The following is a 23,304-nucleotide window of genomic DNA, read 5'->3' as shown; positions in this document are numbered from 1 at the left end:
GGGTGGGTAGAGGATGAACGTGACTTTTAGGTGCTAAAGGGATGCAAACACCATGCCCGGACACAGGAGCATTTTCTGCAAGCCTGACATGGGGAAAAAAATTTCCCCAAAGAGGAAAATTGCTCATCATTGGAGGAAGGGTCTGTAAAAGCATCTCAGCAGAACCCTTCGCAGGATGGGTCCGATCTCAGTGCCCGACCTTGGGCAGGAAACGGCCGCGGTGACCCGAGCGCACCGTGACTTATCTCACCGAGGCCGTCTGAAGCAATTTGCTCATTTTTGGTATTTTTTTTTTTTATAATGCTGTGTGATTCATTTCCTCTGTCGAATCACTTCTGGGGAGCCGCAGGCAGACAGGCTGCAGGGACGGCCATGAAGAAAGCAGAGCCATCGGACCAGCATCTCCTTGGCGCGAGCAAGATAAGAGATGCACAGCAACACGCTAGTATATCGCAGAGCTTTAACCTGATTTAGGTTTTTATAATTTAAAATTACACCAAGGCTTGGCTGGAAACCCTTTGGCAGGGTTTATTCCTGGTCCTGGTCCTGGTGTCTGCATGGTCCCATCCTGCCCTCCTGTAGGCTGCAATCTGCTCCTAAATGAGGGCTGAGGATGCAAAGCTCTGGCATTAGGGAGCTTGGGATGAAAAAGACCTTGGAAAAAGAGAAAGGAAAGGGTTTTTGTGTGTGTTTTGCGTGTTTTTATTTTCCTGCAGTCTGCGGGTTTGCATTATAGCTGGACAGAGATGCTGGGGGAAAGTGGTGACACCCACAAGTTGTTCTTGCTGCTGAGTGCTCCCACCCAAATATTTCACGGCTCAAAGGCCACAGGTCAGGATGATGCACTTCTCTCTCTGCAGCAGCAAGGCTTTGACCTTGAAAGCCTTTTTGGAGTGACTCAGGTTTCAGAGGGTGTTGCAAAACAGCTCGAATTTCCCCTTTCCCCCGCCCCTCCTTCCTTTTACGCTGCACTTTTCAAACAAGACCTCCCATTTCAGAAAGCAAAGCCAGAGGGAAACTCCCGGTCGCCGCTGAAAGAAAAACTCAATGAAGCGAAAGTAACCGTGTCATTCTTCTTCCAAGCAGCCATGGCCGAGTGCGACCCGCTGGAGAGCCTGCAGAAAGAAGCATCTTGCTCCATCTGCCTGGATTATTTCAGCGACCCCGTGTCCATCAACTGCGGGCACAGCTTCTGCCGCGACTGCATCACGCGATGCTCGGGCAAATCGGACCGGAGGTTCGCCTGCCCTCAGTGCCGTGGAATCGCCCAGAAGAGAAAATTTCGGCCAAACCGGGAACTGAAGAACCTGGCAGAGATCGCCAAGAAGCTGATCTCGAGGGTCGGGGACGCGGCCCGAGTGGGCGGCGTGTGCCCAAAGCACCAAGAGCCGCTCAAGCTCTTCTGCCAGGAGGACCAGACGGCCATCTGCGTGGTCTGCGACCGGTCCCAGGCTCACCGCGCTCACACCGTGGCCCCCATTGAAGAAGCTGCCCAGGAGTGCAAAGTAAGAAATCTCCAATGCTTTGCTCCTCTTGTTTTTCCCCTCTTTTTTTCTTTTGGTCCGTCAAAGATCGAGGACCGCTCCCTGGGGGCTTCCCCACCTTCTCAAGGATATGGTGAAGGATGCCCATATAGGATTTCCCGAGGATGTCCTGTATCAAGATTTGGGATAAAGCGGGGTAGAGCTGGTGGACCATCCAGTTGCATCGGGTTCTCTGCATCCCAAAAGCCCATCCCAAAAAGCTCCAGCCTTCACCTAACTCAACCACCCCACCCCACAGGTGCCCAGATGCATAGTGATGGGCACAACATGGTTTGGGGACACTCAGGAGGGAGTGGAGGTGGGGAGGTGCTGGGTCTGATCCTCCAAAATCTGCTCCCAGGCAGCAAGGGTTGGGTGAAGCCTGATTTTCACCCAGACCTCCAGAAGGGAGATTTCACCTTAAGCTTCCCAGCTTGCACCCCTTTACAGAAAGCCACCAATTTATTTACTCTCACCCTCTGGAGGGACAACAAAGGAAGCTTAGGCTGGTAGCTCATACCCAAAATACTCAAATTACCAGAGCTGGACCTCACTTTTGCATGCTCTGTTCAGTTTTTGTGCAAGAATCACCTTGGAAATACCAGATGAGTTGTCCTTTCCGCTGCAAATCAACCCGTTAACCCAAAAGGAGAAGGAACTTGTTTCTGAGCAACTGTCTCAGGATAACCACAATGGTATCGGGAGGCTTTGCAGCTCCCTGCAGGGAGGAGAGGGTGAGGAGGAGGAGAAGTCCCTGCCTGAGTGGAGGAAGCTCTGTGACATTTCGTCCTGCCCTCAACAGGGGAAATGACTGAGAATGGGGAGGTGAAAGGTGGCGTTAGTCACACTGTGAGCACAAAACAGGGCTGGGAAAAAGAAGAAGTGAGGGGCAGGAAGGGGAAAATATGCTGATGTAAAAAAATTACTGGGTTATGTGCACTGCAGCCATCCACTGGCATTTGGCATTGGAGAGTCTTTTAAGTGTGCAATTTAAAAAATGGGAATTTCTAAGGTTCACTCACATCTCCTCTTACAAACAAACGCCAGGGACATTATCCATCACTCAGTATTCATGTTCCGTTATTTCTCAGACTGCAGAAGCAGCTGAAGGTGACAAGTTTGGGCAGGAACACTGATTCTGCAGATTATGGGAAGTTACGGTGGTGACGCAGCAACTCAAGGGACCTGGTTAGGGGAAAAATGCATGTCGTGAGCTTCAGGGGATAAAATGACCAACTGAGGCAGAACTGATTGCAGGGAATGCAGAAAATAACAGGCCATAAATATCCTGGGAGATGGAACTGGCAAGGATAAGAATTGGGGTGTAAATGAAGATGCAAATTTAAATATTGCCTTTATTCGTTCACAAGGTGCTTTGTAGAAAAGGTCTAGGGGTGAGGAGGGGTAAAAGAGCAAAGAATATATAAATATTTCCAGCTTCTGATGGCCTCGTGCACAAATACATCAGGGATTAGCTAGAGCAGTACTGGAGCCATGCATCCCTCTCCCCACCAACTTGCAGATTGTTATGATTTTTTTTCATTTTTTTTTTTAATGCCCAGGAACATATCCAAAGCAAACTGAAGAGCCTCAAGGATGAGAGAGAGAGACTCCAAGGATTAAAAGTGACAGGGGAGAAGAGAAGCCAGAAACATCTGGTAGGTCCTCACCACCACTGCATGCATAGAGGTGGCTTCTGAGGGTCTGGCCCAGGGTGTTGGATGGGCAAATAAATTCGCAGCACGGAGGTGAGGAGGAGGAAAACACCTCCAGCCCTCACTCCATCTCAGCGAGGCACCCGTGGGTGAACCACGGCTGTTTCTCGAGGGGAAATCAGCAGCCACAAAACGCAGGTGGGGAGCAAGGGGGTTTCCTAATTGTTAACGGGAGGCACTTGCAGCTTAGCTGAGCTGCTTCTCAGAGGCAGACGGAGGACGGATGAGTGTGCGAGTCTCCCTGGGTGGATTTTCAAGCCGAAATATTGGGATGATCCTACAGAGAGATGGTGCATCAACCACCCCAGCCCCATAGATGCACAAGATCCATGGGGCTGCTCATTTTTAACCCAGGACCCAGCAGTGACGGCAGGGTCCTGGTGAGGATGGTGACCTTGGGCTTAGGGTGCCCAGGTACCTGGACGGGGTTTGCCCCGTCAAACACTCCCAGGTGCCTGAATGCAAAGCCTGATGTCCAGGCTGCAGGAAAAACAAGGCGCAACACTGCCCTCGTGTTTCTCCAGCTGAGAAATGAAAACGGCCGAGAAATAAAAACAACCCAAAGGGACACAAGTGCTTTATGACTCCACGGGGCATTGCATAAAGCTTGAAGGAGACCCAGAGCTGTGTGCTGTGGACTCAGATTAACCTCATGGCCAATGATGAGTCCTTGCTCCTGTGTTATTTAACCAGGTTTTCTAGGTCTTGGATGTCTTCTGTTCTCATCCCTTTCAATCTGTGCCTTGCAGCAGCAGGCGAGAGCCGAGAGGTGGAAAATCATGTCGGTGTTCAAGCAGCTGCACCAGTTCCAGGACGAGCAGGAGCGGCTCCTCCTGATGTGGCTGGAGGACACAGAGAAGGAGATAGTGCAGACCCAGAGTGAGAATGACAGGAGGATCTCTGCCGAGATCTCCCACCTGGGCAACCTCATCCGGGAGCTGGAAGGGATGAACCCCCAGCCGGAGAATAAATCCTTGCAGGTGAGAGCGAGGAGACAGGCAGAAAACATGGGGGCTGATGTTTGCAACACTTGTTTTCCCCTCACATTCTCTTTGCCTTGACATTTTGAGTAGTTTGGATGCTTGTTTCAGCTGTATTACATGGTGTGTGAGCTGTGCTATCATCGCCTCCGACCCAGGAGGAGGACCCCAGAATTAATATCTCAGCATCCTGGAAATGTCCACCAACTTCTTCCCCTCCCAGCCCCAGGCAAAGCCAGGGAGATTGATGCACGCCCTTGCAGAGGGATAACAACAAATAATAAATATAAATATTTATTATATTTATATAATAAATAAATATAATAAGAAATAAATAAATAAATCCTGGCTAAAGCCCAGGTCTAAACTACCAAGCATAACTTTCACTTCCGGAGGCATCACGTCGGGCAATGCCAGGACACAAGCAATGAGGTGTTTGGAAGTGGATATAATCCCCCCTCTCCCCACATACAGCTGTATTTAAGTGCTTTTTTTCTAGCCTTTGGTTGAAGGGACCAAATGGGGCACATTCACACTGTATGAGTACAAGAGGCCCCTGATCTTGCACTTTGCTGGCACAAGAAAATCCAGAGCAAGCAAAGCATGCTTGCAACCAACACCTGGGGGAGATAAGAGATATAAAGAGGCCTGAAGATCACTCAAAGTTTAATTCCCATCTTCTCTCTCCTTTAGGATGCCAGGAGTGCCTTGACCAGGTATGTGGCTCTCTGTCCCCAGCACAGTGTCACAAAGTGAGGAGCAGGAGGGGTCCCCAGTGCTCAGGGTGAGGAAGGAGCTAGGGAGGAGATGAACTTGGGGCAAGATTGCATCCCCAGCATCTCCTCTGCAAGAATTCATCATTTCCCATTGAGGAGGTCCAGAGCAAGTGAATTCCTGTTTCCTCCACGGGGACACTGGGATTGATGCTGCCAGAGATATACCAAGAAATAGCTGACCCGATTCAACATGATTTTTGGGGGAAAAAGATGCTCACCCAGGAGCTTCTCTAAGTGGGGTTTTTGCATAGCTTATTTGGCAAGGAAGGAATACAAAAGTCTTCTCCTTCCAGGTGTGACGCAAGGGCTTTCCAGCATCTGACGGAGAAGTTTCCCCGAGTGGAAAGAAGCCTCAAGGATTTATCTCAGAAAAACATCATTCTGAAGGAAGCCCTGAGGAAATTCAAAGGTACAAAGGAAGGGAAAAAATCTAGACCCAGCTGGATAGAAGTGGATGCTAGCCAATTACCAGCATCAAGCCCAGCTAAGGAATGCTAGCGATGAATTACTCAATAACCCTCCTATCTGGGGTTGAAGATGGAAGAGGGAGGGTGACTGTTTTCCCAGACGTATTTGCAAATATGTCTGAAATGCAGAGTAATGCAAAGGACTAAGCAAGCCCCTCCCTTTGGCTACACAAAGGAAATGAATCACATTCTTGATTCTGGTCCTAATCAAACCAAGCAGGCTGTAGGTAATGTCTAGCCATCCGTGAGGGAGTCAGCACGAAAAGGTCAACATATTGCAAATGATTGGTGGTCTTAAATAAGCCTTTGAGACAATTCTCTGTGTCCAGATAACTCTGTTCCATTCCCTCCCGCTCTGATATCCAAGTAGGAATTGATGCAAATTGACTCTGAATTTAAGAAATATCCTCATAAACACAATTATATTGGGATTGAAGGCCCACCTGCCTAGCTTGCTGTCTCCAAGACTGGCTGAGCATGGAGGAGTGCAAAAGCAGCGATATGCATGAAAATAAAAGCTTCTTCTGATTATATGTTTCCAGCAATTAATGGTGCAATTAATTGTGCCATTGGTACCACTAAGTCCATTGCGATCGATAATCAGAAGTAAATCTATTTTCTTGAGTATTTATGCTTTCAGTCTCTACAATCAAAGTGGTGTGAGAGGAAAAGCTCTTTGCATTTCACCTGCTGAACTTGCTCACCTGGAGATTTGACTTGTTTTGCAAGGGAAAAATTACACCTCCACAAATTTACCTATCTCCAATACATTCTTTCGCCTCTATAAAGGGGAAAAAAAAATAACAGCACTTCTCTCTGCCTCTCTCCTTTTAGAGAGTCTCCCGGTTGAACTGGATGTGCAATGGGGTAAGTGTTGGGAGACTGGGAGTGTACTGGGGTGAAAGGGACCCAAGTGGGAAAAGATGATAAAGGCTGGGAAATCACACTTTTCTGGTGGGTTGGCAAGATGATTTTCTATTCCCTTTGGGTCAGAATTATAAACAAATAATCGGAGCCTTTAAATAGATCTGCAGGGCATACATCATGCAGAAGCAACAGCTTCAGTCAGGGCAAGACTCCAGCCCTGGAAAAAATAATATAAAATAAAATAAAAACAAAGGGGCATAGATAGAGAGAAATGGCCATCATCTTTCCTTCTGACATAATGTTTTTCTTCCCTCATGATTCCCGTTCATACAGCAAACGTGACTCTGGATCCAGACACAGCAAACCCCCACCTTGTCCTCTCTGAGGACCGGAGGAGTGTGAGATGGGACGAAACACCCCAGAATTTGCCTGACAACCCACAGAGATTTGACACCTACTGCTCGGTGCTGGGCCATGAAGGCTTCACAGCGGGGAGGCACTACTGGGAAGTGCAGCTGGGGAATAGGGGATTTTGGGCTGTGGGGGTGGCCAGACACTCGGCTTGGAGAAAGGGTTGGATCAGCCTTGACCCTTCCCAGGGAATTTGGGCTGTTGGCATCTGTGGGGACAGGTTTCAAGCCTTCACCTCCTTTGAAACCGTTCAGCCTCTGAATGGGAGGCCAAGGACTATCCGGGTCTCTCTGGATTACGACAAGGGACATGTGGCTTTCTTCGACGCTGATAACGAGACCTTGGCTTTTGCTTTTACGCCGACTTCTTTCAACGGAGAGAAAATCCTACCTTTCTTCTGGGTTTGGGAGTCCAGGATCCAGCTGGCTCCCTGAGACAGCATGGACAGCAAGATGGAAATGTCGTGCTTTGGAGAAGGCTTTGTTTTGATCTGGGAAACCACACTGTATTTCAGAGCTCTGTGGCTGGTAGAGAATAAAGTGAAGGGAACAAGTCCCAGTGTCCACCTTGAATCTCACATTCCTGGGGATTTCAAGAGCGGCAGGTTGAGAAAGGATCACACTGGGCAGATCTCTGGATATTTTTTAATATCTGAGTACTCTCTGAGATTTTACTAGGGAATATCACCCTGGGAGGAGCAGCAAAATGAAGCCTATAATCTTTGCAACAGCCCCGGGCATGCGGGTTTCATTGATGAACCTTGATCTCTTCTGTGAAATTCCTGCAGGGCTGAAGAAGCTGCCTCTGGTTCCTGGTTTAGTTGCTAGAAAGAAAAAGAGGATTCCCTTGAGTTAAGTGTCTTAACTGCTACTTTCCACTAGCTAAAATCACCAATGCATTGGCAAGAACGTTGATAATTTGAGGCTTTGGAACTGAACCCCATCAGTTTCAGCTGGGGTTATCCAAGTGGTGGGGTGGGAGAAATCGGAGGTTGGAGGTGTGAAGATGAACAGGAAGAGTTCCAACACTGCCTTTCTGGAATTTATCTAGAGACATTTGGGTCAAGGGGTTTATTAGGCAGTCCTCTCTATATGTCAACAGTGTACAAAAAAAAAACTTTATTTTGGTGTCTTTCTATATTTCAAGTGCTTTTTTCTTGCTTGTCAGAGAAGAATCGAGAAAATGGTGCTGTGCCACCCCTCAGCTCAGCAAACCCTGGTGGCTTTGCTGCCCTCTATGAACCAGAGAAAGCTGCTGGGACCTTGCAAGGTCTTGGTCATCTCACGAGCAATCTCCAGGGACGTGCAAGCATCTTTGGTGCATAGCATCTCTGAAGGGTGTTAGTCTGAAGTCCCACCTCACCCCAAAGGCAGAAATTGCTTCTGGTACCCAGTGGATGGGCAGGAAGCTGTGTGCTTGAACCTTTAGGGTCACCCAAGAGATCTCCAAGTCCTTCCCAACACCTCTACAGAGATACAGGTGTGGTGCTGAGGTCCTTACAATTGCCTGGTCTGGTATTGTCACTCCCAATACATCAGAAGCCCTTTCAGTCCATGGTTGTCTCCCATCCCAGCTGTACCACAACCTCCCTTAGGTGCTCCAGCAGGCTGTAAAACTCCTGCTCAAGCTGCTCTTGTGTCACCAGACCTGCAGTGATTTGAAGGACAGGCTTTGGAGACTGAGAATGGCAGCACCTTTTAGAGAAGGGTAAAAATGGGATGTGCGTCTCCCATTCTCTTCCTCCCCAGGTGGCTCCATAAAGAATAGATGCTACTTTCCAGCAATATTCTGGAAATATTCTGCCTTAAACCATGCTAGAGAAGGGCTGGATCTCAGTTCAGCCAGTGGCTTAGAAGAATCATAGAATGGCTCGGGTTGGAAGGGACCTTAAAAATCACCTGGTCCCAACCCACTAGATCAGGTTGGCCAAGGCCCCGTCCAATCTGGCCTTGAACACCTCCAGAGAAGGGGCATCCACAGCTTCTCCTTGGCAGGGGATGGGGCAGGAGAGGAGGAATGCCTCCTACTCCTCTCTCCCATGGGTGGGCGATGCTCAAGGGATGCAGGGAAAGGGCATCGGCTCTGTGTCTTCCCCAAGTCCACCTGGATGCATGAACCACCATTGACTCCCAATGCTCCTGTCCTGTGCCTCTCTCTATTTGTTGTTCTTTACATGTTTTGGCTTTTCCCTGGCAGAAGAGGATGGAAGATGAAAAGCAGAAGGTTCTCAGCAAATGTGCTCAGATGCACAAGTTCTAGGATGAGAAGGAGGTGTGCTTGCTCTCTCAGCTGGAAAATCTGCACATGGAAATACAGAAATCGGGGAAAGAAACCCTCACCAGGCTTTCAGAGGAGCTGTCGAGAGTGGACAGGTTGATTGAGGAGATGGAGAGGAAATGCCAGCAGCCAGGATGTGGAATCCTGAAGGTGAGACCCCCAAATTACTGGGAAGGCACCAGCTGAGAACCAGCTGGTTCTCCAGCTCTTGGTTTCATATCTAACTTACTAGAAACGGGACATCATTAGAGTGGGGCCCTCTGTAGTCCAAGAGGAGGAATTCCAGGACACTAAGCCTCTCTTCTATTTCTCTCTTCTAGGATATCAAAAACAACTTGAGCAGGTAGGTGATCCTTCTACCAAAACCAAGCATCATCCCAGAACAAGTCTGTGGCCAGTGCTGGTGGCTCCCTATGTGATCCAAACACTGGATGAAGCAAATCAAAGAACGTCTACAAAGGTGATGTGTGATCACGTTGTCTATTTTGCTGACTTTATTGTGCTCTACCAAGTCTACAATGTGGAATATCCATGCACAACAAGAAGTAAATGTATCTCCTCTGTTCCTCCAGGTGGGAGAGAGAGATGCTCTTACAGACAATGAAGATGGAGGTCAGTGCTATGCTTTGGTATTCTAATATCACACCCTTGAGTCTACGTGAGGTCCCCCAGCAGATACAAATCACCCTGGACTATCAGGAAGGGAGGATGAGGTTTTTTTTGATGCTGTGAGCAACTGAAAAATATTTAGTTATGTGCCAGCTTCTTTCAAGGGGGAAAAAATCCACCCACGGTTCCTGGTGGATGGCTGCACTCACCTCAACCTTCTTCCCTAAGGCACAGGAAAAAAAAAGTATTTGATTGTTTAATTATTACATGACTGGCTTCCTGTAAACTTGTACTGATGGGGAATTAAAAGCTAACAGGCAATTTCGAGGCATTTGTGGCCTGTGTGCTTTCATTTTCTGTTTCGTATTTCTCTTTGGTTTTCTCTGGAGGTTGGTTAACTTAACCGGAAGGGGGCAGAAATCACCATCCTTACCCTCCATACCCTGCTGCAATGGGAGGTGATAAACATGAATTTTCTCCCCATCTATCCTGGGCTTCATTCCCATCCACTTTGGTGGCCAATCCCTGTCCGCTCCTTACTGGGGAGCCACAGCCTGGTCCCAGTCCCCCACGAGGAGCTTCAGATGTGCTGATGGAGTGGATCAAAGCCTCCCCTCTCCCCACCACTTTGCTAACGCAGCCCCTGTATGTTTAAGACCTTTGCTGCATGATCCCACCTTTAACTCATGCTCACCCCTGAGACCCCAAAGTTTTAGGAGCTTTCAACCACTTCTCCAGCCCATCCCAGTGCCCTGCCCTCCAGCCTCCTCTCTGCCGAGCCTCATCTGGCTGAGGAAGGCATTGAGCCAAAACCACAGGGAGGCGAGGAGGAAACCCGGCGTGCACTTGTCCTCTCCAGCCTCCTTCGAGCCTCGAGGTCTGTTTGGTGGTGTTTGGGGTTGTGGATGGATTTCCCTGATAAAACTCCCCTGGCAGAAGAAGGAAGGGGCCCCTCTTCTTCCTGCAGAGCGGTGATCCTCTCCCGGAGGCAGAGCCATGGCTTCGCAGAGCCCCTCGGAGAGCCTGCAAGGTGAAGCCTCCTGTTCCATCTGCCTGGGCTATTTCCAGGAGCCCGTCTCCATCCCCTGTGGCCACAACTTCTGCCGGGAATGCATCACCCGCTGCTGGGAAGGGCTGGAGGCCAACTTCTCCTGCCCCCAGTGCAGGCAGACGGCTTCGCACAAAAGTTTCCGTCCCAGCAGGGAGCTGGCCAAGATCGCCGAAATCGCCCAGCAGCTGAGCCTGCAGGCAGGCAGAGGAGCAGCGGGGCACGAGGGTTGGTGCCAGCAGCACCAGGAGGCTCTGAAACTCTTCTGCAAGGAGGACCAGCAGCCCATCTGCACGGTATGCGACCGGTCCCAAGCTCACCGCTTCCACACCGTGCTCCCCGCCGAAGAGGCTGCCCAAGAGTACAAGGTAAAGCACTGGGATGTGCTCGCAGCTTTCCCAGCACACCAAAAATCCCTTGGTAAGGGCAAAACGCAGCCCGTTGCATGCATCCACCCACCCCCGTGGTGCAGATGCCAACGGGGATCTTCGGGTGTCACCCACAGGCTTCCTGTTTACATTTTATTGCCGGGACCTTTGGTTCTTTGCAGTGTTCCCATGGGGATTTCCCACCCCATCCCTCCTTTAATTTATTGACCTTCACCTACAGCTGTGGAGAAAGAAAAAAAAGCTACGTTGCTGTTGAGTCAGAGGTGCTGAATACCAACTATGAGTAATATCCAGAATAAGGGAAAATGCTCAGGAATTCTTCATTTTTTTCTCCCCATGATTGAATCAGTTATTCAAGGCAATTCTGCTTTTTTGTTCCCCTCTTCCTCGTGTCTTTAATTTCCCATACAGATAAATAATTTTCTGCTGCCTCTTCCCCTTCTCTCTGCTCCTTTTCTCTTTTCCTCCAGATCCAAACTTTTTCTCGTTTCCTTGTACACCAAACATTAAACCAGTCCACTAAGGGCTATTAAATACAGAGACAGGCATCCCAGAGCCACCATTTACGGGAAGCTGGGAGTGTTTTTGAGCAAAATCTCACTACGTGGTTATCTTGCTCTTGCACGCCTCCCATCAGCTGTTGATTTCTGCTGGTGTTATGCTCCCTTGAAGATTTTTTTTCACTGTGCTTGCAGCAAGGTTGGTGTTTGCAGGTTGCATTTACTTTGCAAATAATTCCAGAACAGCACAGCTTGCTCATGAACCTTTCTCATCCCCCAGCTCTGCGCCTGTTCAAAGCCTCCCCCATCTGATGCAAGGGGGAGGAAGTGTTTAAGTGGAAAAAAAATATTTTTCCCATCTCTTCCATTTACATTTTTTATTCTGTCACAGGAAGAAATCCAGGCTCGCCTCCAGCTTTTAAAGGAAGAGAGAGAAAAATACCTGGAAAGCAGAAAATCCAGAGCAAGGAAAAACTTGTACTTGGTAGGTTGCCCTGGAGGAGGGTTTCTTTTCCTTCTCCACCAAACCCTGGTTTTGCTGGTGTGTTTTGAGGCTGGATCTTGCATCCTCGGCTTGTGGAGTGGTTTGCTGTTGGAGCTGCGAGGCAGCCGAGCCTGGGTTTATCTGCTGGCGTTTTGCAACAGGCTGCGCCGGGGAGATAGCATTGCAGCTCCCCTGCAAGGAGGCACAGAGCTCCAGGAGAGGAGAGAGCCTACAGATGCATTGGCTGGGAGTTTTTCCTCCTAAATTCTGTAAATCTCCTTCTTACAGAGCTCATTTCCAATTCCCTCCTTTGGTTTTGCTTCCAGGCTGAGCCTCCCAAATTATCCCTGGTCTCTAAATCCCCAGCCAGATGGTTTTGGCTTTTCTTTGGTGTTAATTTCAACCTTGCATTATCTGAATATTGCCCAGGGCATGGGATCCTGACACCAGCCCCATGGCCTTGAAGCAATAATCTGTTTTACTTGGGTGTGGTGAGGTTTTTTTGGGAGCCCCCCCCCCTTTCCTACACATCTCACACCCAAGGCAACTGCGATTCCAGCTGTTTTCCTTCCACAATGGGATGGGGTTGTTGCAGCCTGCATAAAGACAAACCCAGTCCACCCCAGAAATATCCCTTCGAGAGAAACTACACTCAAAAAAAATCCACAAGGGAAGGTTTGGCCAGCTGTAAAGATTGTGGTGGGCATATCTGCTGCATGGGGAGGTCTCCTGCCCCTCTTATCCCTTTGGTTTTCTCTCTCTTGTCCTGGCAGGAGAAAACCAAAAACGAAGGGAAGAAGATAGTGTGTGAATTCGAGCAGTTGCACCAGTTTTTGAAAGACCAAGAGCGCCTCCTCCTGACCCAGCTGGCAGATCTGGACCGGGCCATCTCCAGGGTCCAGGAGGAAGCAGTGGTGAAGGTCTCAGAGGAGATGGCCCACCTCGACACCCTGATCTGGGAGATGGAGGGGAAATTCCAGCAGCCGGCGAGCAAATTCCTGCTGGTGAGAGCCCAAGGCATCAGGGCAGGTGGGAAGTGGAGGGAGAGAGCAAACCCTAAGACTTGGGAGCCCAAATTCAGCTCAATGTGAGCTCCCTGGTGTCTCTTGTCCACAGGTGGGATCATCACATGGGCAGGGTCATTCTTTGCCACTGCATTGAATTTAAAAAAATATAACCTTTGTCAGAAGCAGCAGCCTTTGGTGTTCCTCTTCCATGACTGTCTTTCCTCTCTCTTCCCACCTTTAGGACATCAGAAGGCTCTTGAAAAGGTAACACGGCTCCTCATTTTCCCTTCACTCTGATGTTTGGAGAGGTTTGGAAGCCACCAGGGCAAATCCTGAGGTCAAGGTTTCACCCTATCACCGAGGGTTCCTCCACATCTCCACTCTTTTGCCCTCTTTGCAGCTGTGAGGTGATGAAGTTCAACCCTCCAGTGGAGATTTCCCCCAGTCTGGAAAGAAGACTTGAGGACTTTCTTCAGAAAAATGTCCTCGTGAGATGCACGTTAAGGAAATGCCAAGGTACCGAGAAGGGTCAGGAGAGGGCACGTTGCTTCCTGCTCCTGATATCTGTGAGAAATTGGGTTCTTGTGTGCTGGCTGCTAATGCAAAACCCACCTAGGAACTGCTGTAAATAAACGCAGCTGAAACTTAACCAGAGAAGGACATTGGCAGTTTTTCCTGGGGTAAAGATGAATTGGTGGGGAAGCAGAGATGTGCAAAAAAAAAAAAAAGCCATGCTCAGAGGAGGTTCCTTTCCCAAGTCCCATGTAAAAAGCAAATTCAAATGGAGATGATGGTGCAGTTGTTCCCATTACCTCCAAACTGCTGGGAAACTTCACGTGGCTACGAAGCCAGGGAGGGATGCTACAACAAGGGGAGAAATTGCTCTCCTAGTGCCCCTTGGAGATGAGTTTAGCCTTGCTAGGAGATTCATCTCCCCCAGCTTTGGGAGAGTTGTGTGGATCTTACAGCATCACCCGAGCAAGTGAACTCAGAGATTTTACATAGCTAAGCCCTTACATCCTCAATATTTCCCTTTCCAAGCCTCCTCTTTGACTGTTTTGCCTCCCCTTTGGCTGTTTTGCTCCCCAGCCTGAACAATAAAGCTACTCTGCAGCCAATTTGCCTGATAAATAACCCTGATGCTGTGAAATCTCTCTCCTTTTTAGATAGCCTGATGTTTAAATTGCAAGAGCCAAGTAAGTCGATAATGGCTGGTAGGGGGGTGGGAGAGTGGTTTTTGGCTTTTGGAAGAGATTCCAATGGGAAAAACAATGCGATCCCACAGGGAGAAAAAGGGGAATAAAGGGAAGAGGGGTGGCAGCCTGATGCTGTGATGCTCCTGGTGCATCCAGGGGCTGAGATGTGGTCCTATAAAGTCAAACACCCCTCTGGGGGCCAGGCGGAGGGAACACCTAAGAGCATTTGTGCTTCCCCTTCTCCCCCAGTGAATTTCTAGCCATCCTCTCCCCATGCCTCTGCCCTCCCACCCTGTGCTGCCCTGCAGCTTGTCCTCTTCCCCTGCTCCTTCCATCCAGGGGCATCTCTGCTGGGGGATCCCAAGTCTGGCACCGGCCCCAAACCTGCTCACACTTCTCTTAAAATACCCAGAACTTGGGGAGGAAGGAGAGCAGGATCAGTCCCAGCCACCGGGAGGAGGAGAAACATCTCCAGCCTCTCCCAAGGCCAAGTCCTACCTCCATTACTCTCATTCTCTCTTCTCCTGCAGCCAACGTGACCCTGGACCCAGCCACGGCTCACCCCAACCTCCATCTCTCTGAGGACCAAAAACAAGTCAGGGGTCAACTGGTGCCGCAGGACCTCCCGGACAACCCAGAGAGATTCGACTTTGAGCCTTGCGTGCTGGGCTGCCAGGGCTTCACCTCGGGGAGGCATTTTTGGGAGGTGGAGGTGGGACAGGGGGGTGTCTGGGCTCTAGGGGTGGCCCGAGAGACAGCGAAGAGGAAGGGACCCATGAGCCTCACCCCCAAGGAGGGTATCTGGGCGCTGGAGGCTTATCACTCCCTTACATCCCCCCGTGCCAACGTGCGCCTGAACCAGCTTCCCAGGAGGATATGGGTCTCCTTGGACTACGAAGGGGGTCGGGTGGCATTTTTCAGCTCGGATGACGGTGCTCCCATCTTGGTTTATAGCAGGGCTTCATTCAATGGAGAGAGGGTCCTCCCTTGGTTCAAGATGGGGATGGGGGCCCGCTTGCAAGAAATCACCCAAAACTCATCCTCAGAGGAGCAGTCCATGACTGGGCAGCTGATGTCCCCTCTGGATTGGGTTGGGTTCAGGTCTCCCCTCCGGATTTGTCCTTGAGATGTCCATCAATCCTTAATGAAAGGGACATCTCCTGTGTGATGCCAGCTGTTTGCTGTGGTTGCTTGGGGCATCGTGCCAAGGGGGCTTGCTGCTCTGTCCCCTGTGTCCCTCTCCATCAAGAGCTTTGGGATGGCACCTCTAGATGAGGATGGGGAGATGGGGACACCATTAGACAGCAGCGAGGAGGAAGGATCAACCAGTATGAGGGATGAAGGGAACAAAGGGGTTGATCGAGACTGGAGAACACCCAGGGCTTTCAAACATGTGGTCTTATTTATTCTGCCTTTAACTGAATCCTCCTATATATAAATCTATGTCTCTTTCCAGAATGTTTTCTTTCTGACATCAATTGTGAGGCAGATCCAGAGTCTGTTCTGCAAAAGGAGGTGGTCTTTCATCGCAAATAGCAATGCCTGGTTTGGTTTGGGGAGCTGGTCTCTATCTCTGTCTAGATCTCTGATATTTATTTTGAATTTAAAAAAAAAAGAAGTTGTGTTGCACTCTCCATTTTCTGCCTCTCTATGGATGTATTTTTCTGGATTTGTCTTCAGTCAAAAAAAATTAAAAGTAGCACAGGCTGGGGACACCTTGCTTACCTTTCCACCTTCTCCAGTCACTCGAGCCCCCTCTGCAGGCAGTGAAGGGAAACAAACCCACCTCAAAGGCACTTTTCCACACCATTACACGTCACCTTGCTGGATAACTCCCAAGAAAAGCCCATTTCTTCCTGTTGGCTGTTGAGGAGGAAGAAGATGGGATAATTTTTACTGGAGGCTCCTGCAGCTGTGCCAGTTAGATGTTCCTCAACTATAAAAAGCAGCCAGAGTGGACAGGCAAAATACAAGTGCTTACATTTTTCTCTAGCTCACCTACATGGATTCCCTCAAAAACTGATGTTTTTCTAAGGAAACCCAAAAGAGGAAGCAGCATCTCCGAAATAAAAACAGGTTATTGATTATAGAACCAAGAAGAGGAACCGAAAGAGAGAGTGGGAGGGAGCAGACGACATCAGGCTCAGAATAACAGATGAGATATGAGTGGGCTCACTGTGACAAAGCCCCATCTCACCATACCCACAGGTACCGCCGAGGGCTGGTGGTGTCTTGATAGTGATATTTGCTGTGCTATGATATCTTTCCTCCATCCACGTCCCTCAGTTTTGTGCATCACCTGGTCCCATCAGTTGGGAAACACAGAGAATTTCACTGCAGGATGGAAAATCTGCTTTCTGCAAAGCTAGAAATGACCTGAAGTCTGTGCAGGAGCTTAAGCATCAGGATTAACAAAAATAAAAATAAAAAAGCAGGGAGAGTGTTGGTACAATTAGTGCTGTGGGAAAAGACTTTAGTTCAAATGGCCTTGAAGGTTTTTGCTCTTTGTCCCATGTCATTCCCTTTCCCTTATCTCTGCCAGGGAGGGGTCTGAAGCCATTTGTCATCTTTATCACCCTGTGTGTTGTCTCTGAATCCTGAAACCAAACCAAGTCTGGCTAGGAAAGGCAGAGGGGACTATGAAATGTCTTTGCTGTCATTGCAGCAAGGACCGGAGGAGAAATTTGGGTAAAGAAGGGGAAAAGATCTCGGTCTGCTCTGCAAGGACGTGGTTGTGGGTTGCTGTCGGTCCCTGGGGTGCTGCGGTGCCATCAAGCTCCTCTAAGAAGCAGCAGCTGCTGAGAAACATGAGACAAAACACCGAGTTCCAGTAAGACTTGGGAGGTAGAGACCGATTTTCTTCTGACTTTAGGGCCACAGAATCCCTCGGTGCCTCTGATCTCCATCCAGCCCTCTCCCAGCTCCAATCCCCTTCCAGGGTGTCACTCTGCTGCAGAAATTTGCAATGCGGATGGTTTCCACCCCAGCTGGTTTTCCAGGCTCCATAATCAGCAGGGAGAAGCAGACCCTTTTTAGGGTGCACCCTGTTTGCTCAACCGTAGGCACCTCATTTGGAGATGAAAGAAGCTGTGCCCCAGGCTCTGCTGATGCTGAGGAGCTGTCCTCCTCCAAAGAGCAAAGCAGCCCAGCAGAGATGACTCATTAAATGCCCCTATTCACCCCTCTGCACCCACCTCCCATGACTGGCAGGGAAGGCAGCAGCATCCCAACCTGTTCACCCCAGGCCACACTTCCCTGGGAAGTGCTTGTAGGGGTTTTGCTTCCAGTCCTTCTGCTCCCGGAGCAAGCGACTCCCCTGGGGCTCTTCCTGATGGGACTAATTTACTGGAAATGGGACTCGCCTCTCCAAACCTGGCCAAATGATGCAAATAATAATAATAATAAAAACATAAGCATTTAGCCATGGAGCTTAACACAAAGCCAGTGGGTTAGAGGTTGCTAGGAAATATTTCTCTGTGAGCTAAGAGCCAGGGCAGTGCTTCTTGGAGGGCATATTATGGCTTAATGATGGGATGCAAAAGGCATGGTAGGGGTCCCGAGGACCCCGACTCGTGCTCCTTTGCATGCATGCAGTTACAATCCCTCTTCCAAGGTTTTGGCTGAACATCTCCCTCCTGTTTTTCTTACGTTTTCCCCATCCACACCCCCACCAAGCCTCAAAAGTTCCTCACTCCCTGGCAGCCTGAATGTCTTCTGCCTCCAGCCCCTTTTCCATGGAAGGCTGATGGTTTTCTCCTAAAAGGAAGATGACAAAAGCAACGAGGCAAAAGCCCTCAACATCTCCCCAGGATAAGAAGCTGGAAGATTGACAAGGAAGAAACCCAGCGCTCCCAGCACGTCTGACCAAGGGTGTCACCACCTCCTGCCCAGGAGACATGGCGCGAAGAGCAGACTTGCAGGCTCAACACACTCGTAAGCCCAGGACTGGGGAGGAACAGGAAGAGAAAGATCCAGCCCCATCAAAGGGATAAAAACAGGTTTTCTTAGTTTGCTTCAGAAGAAATTCAGACAGATATTAGGTTTTCTGAAGGAAGCGAGAGAAGGTCTCCGAGGAAGGAGAGCTACCCTGGAGTGCAGAAACCTGGAGGATCTGGTAGGTGTCAGCCTCCCTGACCTGTCAGTCCCTGGGCAGTAAGATATCATCTTTAGGGTCATTTCTTTAGATCATTTTTGGCTCCTTTGCACCACTGCTGTGTTGTTAAGCCTAGGACCATCACAGCCTTCCGCCCAAATTCATGCAAAGCTGATTGTGGCTTTTATCAGCAGGGAGCATCTTTCTGCCCAAATCTGTGTTGCCTTTTTTTTTTTTTTTTTTTTTCTTTTTTCTTTTTAAGCATCGAGTTTGATTCCACCTCCCCGATTTCTCCAGGAATTCAGCAAAAAGTTGGTAGGGATTCAGGTTGAACGGTGAGCTCCTCCTGTGGCAAATGACTCTCCATGAATTCCTCGTGGTATTTCCTGTCCCACTGCTCCTTTGTTTGCATCTTAAAAGGGAAGGAGAGAAGCTCAGCTCTGGCAAACCGTGCTTGGATTTCGGGTATGCTGCAGGTTCCCAGGAGGACATGAGCTTTTCTTGCTTTCACAGCTGGAAGACCTGAAAAATGAGATTGAGAAGAGGCAAGCAAAAGCCAGCACCAAGCTCTCAGAGGAGATTTCCCAGCTGGACAGCCTGACAAAAGCACAGGATAAGAAGAGCCAGCAATCGGTGAGTGAATTCCTCCGGCTGAGGGAAGGGAAATTTTTTCAAGGGAAAATCTTTAGGAAGGGGACCCCATCTTTAGGAATGTGACCCCAAATAGCTGCTGGCATGGGCAATGGGCAGAGGGTCCCGGGGGGGGGGTTGCTCAGGGCTGTTAATGTCTGTTAATTCTCCCCGGGGCCCCACTGGTCTGCAATGGCTTAGTGGCATTATGGAGTAAAACAGCCTCTTCTCCAAGGTGTCCAGTGTAGGATGAGAGGCAATTGATCAGTACACATTGCAGCAAGAGAAATTTTGGTGAAATCTAAGGACACAATTCTTCCTTGTAAGAGAGGTGCCTCCCTGGGACAGAGTCCTTCTTCATGGGGGCATTGCCATCCTTGAACAGCCAGAAATTCCTTGGACACATCCCTGAGCAAGCTGAGCTGGCTGACCTTCCTCCATGCAGAGGCTTGGGGCAGAGACCCGAGAGGTCCATCCTCAGGTGGACAATTCACTAATTCTGTGATTTACGTAGAAAATGGCTCACACGGCGACCTGAGTTTCCTTTCTTCTTTCTCTCTTCTGTCCCTAGGACGTGAAAAGCCTTGTGACCAGGTAGGTGGACTCTCTGAAAAGCTGTTTCTTGACTTTTTCAACAAGCAATGACCATAGAGGAGAAAACTCATCACTGGCTGCTGGATACTCTTCTGCTTCAGGGAAATTGCAAGAGTCTGGAAGGGTATTTTGGGGACCACTGCTATGTGTTTGTATCTGCTCTTCCCAATGGATCCTTTCTTGACCATTTTGGAGTTAAAATGATCAAAGGAGCTTTAGTCTCAAAATTAAACCTCCATATGGCAAAGGATAGTTTTAATTCACTGCAATAGCTTGACTCTTTTCTCTTGCTTAGTCTGTCCAAGCAGCGCCTTTCTCTATCAAAAAGTAATGAATTAATTAATCCAAGCAAGGAAGTTCAGCCTTTGCTTTTCTTGAGGTTTGGGTTGTCAAGGGGATGAGCATCACCATCACCTCATTCCTGGTGGCATCAGATTTCCTGAAATGATGACATTCTCTATGACAACCACTCTGGAAATTGTGGTGGTGCTTTTTCTCCAGGTGTGGGAAAGTGACTTTCCAGTTGCCAGTGAATGTTTCACCAGAGCCAGAAGAGAGATTCTGTCATTTCTCATGGAGGAGTAGCGCTCTGAAGGAAACCCTGAAGAAGCTTCAAGGTACTGAGAAGGGTTTTAGGAGGGAAAAAAATAATAGACTGGTTGTATTTTGGTGAGAGCTGGAAGAGCTGACCTGCCTGTAGCTCATTATGGATGTTCTTTGGGAACATAAATACTGCAGAGAACCTGAGATGGAAGAGCAAAACCTATTCCCGGGCAAAAGAAATAACAAATTGAGACCCACACGACTTAATGCCTCATTTGCCACACTCTTAATTACATATGTTTTGTTGCAGTTCCTGAAAAATGTTCATGGATGGGCTGCTCTCTGTCTCTGTTCCCCTCCAGCCTCGCCTATCCCCAAATTGCCTTTTGCTGAGCATGAGAAACTAAAGCAGCCGTACCTGTTAGACAAAGGTGTGCCTAGACCCATAAACCATGTCCAAATTGGCCAAAAATAGATGCTGAAGGAAGAATACAAAAAATCAGGGCAACCAAACTAGTTTTCTTAACCCTGCAGCCAGAATCTCGGTGTAACACTTGAGGAAGCCTGCCCCAGGGCAGAGCCCTTGCCTTGATACCTAACCATTTCCCTGAAACAAATATGGCAAGTGGGTTGACCTCATTCATCAGCCCTGTCTTCAGATTTTAGCTCTTTTTTTAAACCACAGGGTTAGCTGAACCAGTCTGGCCTTGTCCTACAGTTGACGCTCACTCTAGATGAAGTACTCGAGACTTTGCTGTCTTGTTTTGTTTTCCTTGATTTTTTTCTCCCCTCAGCATTTCTTTCTGGCCAAAGCAGCAGAAAGTCAGCAAAAATGTCTGCATGAGCCTGTTGCTGTTACTACACCCACTGTGCACCTTGTCTTCTTGGTGGTTTGGGGCTTCAAAACAGTCTTTCTGCTTGATGTACAGCACCTGCATGTGAGAGGGGCCTCCATGCTTCTTGCACCTTCTGCTTCAGGACCTTTTTGCCCTTCTGATGCCAGCCTGGGTCCTGCTGGTCCCCTCACAGAGTGTTTGAGGTTGGAAGGCACCTCTAGGTCCATTTGGTCCTACCACCCTACTCAAGCAGGGCCACATAGAGCAAGTTTCCCAGGACCTTTCCCAGCTATCTTCTGAAGATCTCCAAGGTTGGAGACTCCACAACTCTCTGCACAACCTGTGCCAGTGCTTGGTCACCTGTGCAGGAAAGAAGCACTTCCTGATGTTCAGATGGAACCTCTTGTGTTCCAGTTTGTGCCTATTGCTTCTCGTCCTGGCACTGGGCACCACTGAGAAGAGTATGGCCCTGTTCTCTCTGCACCTCCCTTGTGGGATTGATAGGCCTTGATGGGCCTCCTCTTCTCCAGGCTGAGCAGGCCCAGCTTTCAGCCTCTCCTCATAGCAGAGATGCTCCGGTTCCTTCATCCCCTTCATAGCCCTTTGTTGACTATCTCCAGTGTGTCCATGTTTTTTTTGTAGCCCCCCATATCCTCAAGGCCTCAACCCTGCTCCTCACACACCTTGTCCCCCACCCCACAGCCAGCATCACCCTGGACCCTGACACGGCTCACCCCGACCTCATCCTCTCTGAGGACCGAAAGAGCGTAAGACGTGGGGAAGCACGGCAGGACCTGCCCGATAACCCCAAAAGATTCGACTACTGGCCCTTCGTGTTGGGCTACCAGAGCTTTGCCACCGGGCGGCACTGCTGGGAGGTGGAGGTGGGGGATGAAGGGGACTGGGCCATTGGGGTGGCCAAAGAGTCCATCGCTCGGAAGGGACAACTCAGCCTCTGTCCCAAAGGGGGGATTTGGGGAGTGGAGAAGTGGGGGGGACAGGTCCGGGCACTAACCACCCACAAGGTGACCCTCCTACCCCTGCGGATGTTGCCCAGGAGGGTCAGCGTCCACCTGGACTATGCTGGAGGGACGGTGGCATTTTTCGACGCTGACGAAGGGGGGCTTATATTCATTTTTTCCCGAGCTTCATTCACTGGGGAGAGGGTCCGCCCATGGCTCTGGGTGGTGGGGGCCAGGTCTCAGCTCAGGCTGTGTCCCTGAGACACGAACATCAGCATCCCTCCACCTTCCATTGCCTCGTTGGACAACCGCTTGCTTCCCGTGCTACCCTTGGGGCCATAGGGAACAGAAGAAATGAGGGGACTTTAGCTTTTAAACATCCTTCATCCCCATGAGACTAGGGGGTTGATATCAGTGAGGAAAGTGGGGCAAAAAAAAAAAAAAAAAAAAGGGAAAAGTGCTGCAGAGGGGACCTGGGGTGTGGAAGTGGAAAATGGTGGGCAAATGGAAAAAACCCACGGTGTCTGAAAGGCAAAATTTCCCAGGGTTTATATCACATTTATATCAAGTTTATATCAGGTTTCCTTGATCAAATATAGTTGTCCCTATCTGAGACGGTCATATTCAAATCAAGTGGTCCAAACTTTGCTTTTTTTTTTTTTTTTTTTAAATAAAAAATTCAAGAGATGTCGTTCACTTGGGAGTATTGTATAAAACCTTGAGGCATCATTTCAAATCTCAAGAGCTTTTTAATTTCTTGGCTCTCTCTTTGCATTTATCTGCCTGTTTTTTAAATCATGGATGGAATGCGGGGAGCTGGATATGAAATTCTGCCTAGATGTTGTAAGCAAAAATGCTAATTCTGGCTGGAGCTTTTAGCTAAACCCCCAAGACAATGTTTTAATCTAACCAATTTGGGGAAAAAGAGGGTTAATTACATAAAACTGATCAGTAAAAGTTATAATGTGTGGGTGGGGAGGAATCACAAGGCCCAGTTGGCAAAGCCTAACCAAAATGCTACCAACCCCAGCCCTATCTGTTCAGATGCATCCTCCTCCAACATACCATTAGTTGCATGGGAAAAATGCCCTACAACAGAGAGTTCCTCCCTTATAAAAGGTGGCCAGTCCAGATATTTGTGATGGAAAATTCACCCACAGCCAAGCTGCTCCTGAGCCTCAACCGTTTTCTCCCTTCTCCTCAAATGATTGATACTTGAAGCCTCATAACGCTGTAACAACCATTAATAATAAAATATTTTCTTCCCCCATGTCTTTCTCTCTGATTGAGATCAGTGTGGCATGTGGCTTTCAAGGATGGCCCTAGGTCACCTTCTCGGGGCTTGTGGACCTACCTGGGTGCAGGCATAACCAACTCATAGCCTCTGTGCAGATACC

At 49.1% G+C, this 23,304-nt stretch overlaps 3 protein-coding genes across 5 annotated transcripts in view; 2 read left to right on the top strand and 1 right to left on the bottom strand.

Moving 5' to 3' along the window:
* LOC118260317 (zinc finger protein OZF-like) overlaps nt 1-23,304 on the bottom strand; it is a 177,032-nt gene that overhangs the window by 53,778 nt on the left and 99,950 nt on the right. The window lies entirely within an intron of this gene.
* LOC118260289 (E3 ubiquitin-protein ligase TRIM39-like) lies at nt 355-7,292 on the top strand. Of its 3 annotated transcripts, none has more exons than XM_050716083.1 (8): nt 355-445; nt 1,087-1,505; nt 3,086-3,181; nt 3,988-4,218; nt 4,912-4,934; nt 5,288-5,403; nt 6,296-6,328; nt 6,662-7,292. In XM_050716083.1, exons 1-8 carry the CDS (start codon nt 373-375, stop codon nt 7,171-7,173), a joined length of 1,503 nt encoding a protein of 500 aa, XP_050572040.1. In that variant the 5' UTR covers nt 355-372; the 3' UTR covers nt 7,174-7,292. The 3 variants fall into 3 exon arrangements, with proteins under 3 accessions (XP_050572040.1, XP_035426337.1, XP_035426336.1); XM_035570443.2 differs by lacking the exon at nt 355-445 and adding an exon at nt 560-831; XM_035570444.2 differs by having other exon boundaries at nt 363-1,505.
* LOC118260312 (E3 ubiquitin-protein ligase TRIM39-like) lies at nt 7,444-22,226 on the top strand. The gene is made up of 15 exons (XM_035570503.2): nt 7,444-9,166; nt 9,337-9,476; nt 9,589-9,628; nt 10,593-11,041; nt 11,954-12,046; nt 12,820-13,050; nt 13,295-13,317; nt 13,454-13,569; nt 14,220-14,249; nt 14,780-15,367; nt 18,188-18,363; nt 18,856-18,975; nt 19,544-19,566; nt 20,068-20,183; nt 21,648-22,226. The coding sequence occupies exons 4-15, from the start codon at nt 10,622-10,624 to the stop codon at nt 22,166-22,168; spliced, it is 2,457 nt and encodes an 818-aa protein (XP_035426396.1). The 5' UTR covers nt 7,444-9,166; nt 9,337-9,476; nt 9,589-9,628; nt 10,593-10,621; the 3' UTR covers nt 22,169-22,226.

Source organism: Cygnus atratus, chromosome 33 (assembly GCF_013377495.2).
Source record: "Cygnus atratus isolate AKBS03 ecotype Queensland, Australia chromosome 33, CAtr_DNAZoo_HiC_assembly, whole genome shotgun sequence".
NCBI lineage: Eukaryota > Metazoa > Chordata > Aves > Anseriformes > Anatidae > Cygnus > Cygnus atratus.
This window is presented reverse-complemented; position numbering and strand designations above follow the sequence as displayed.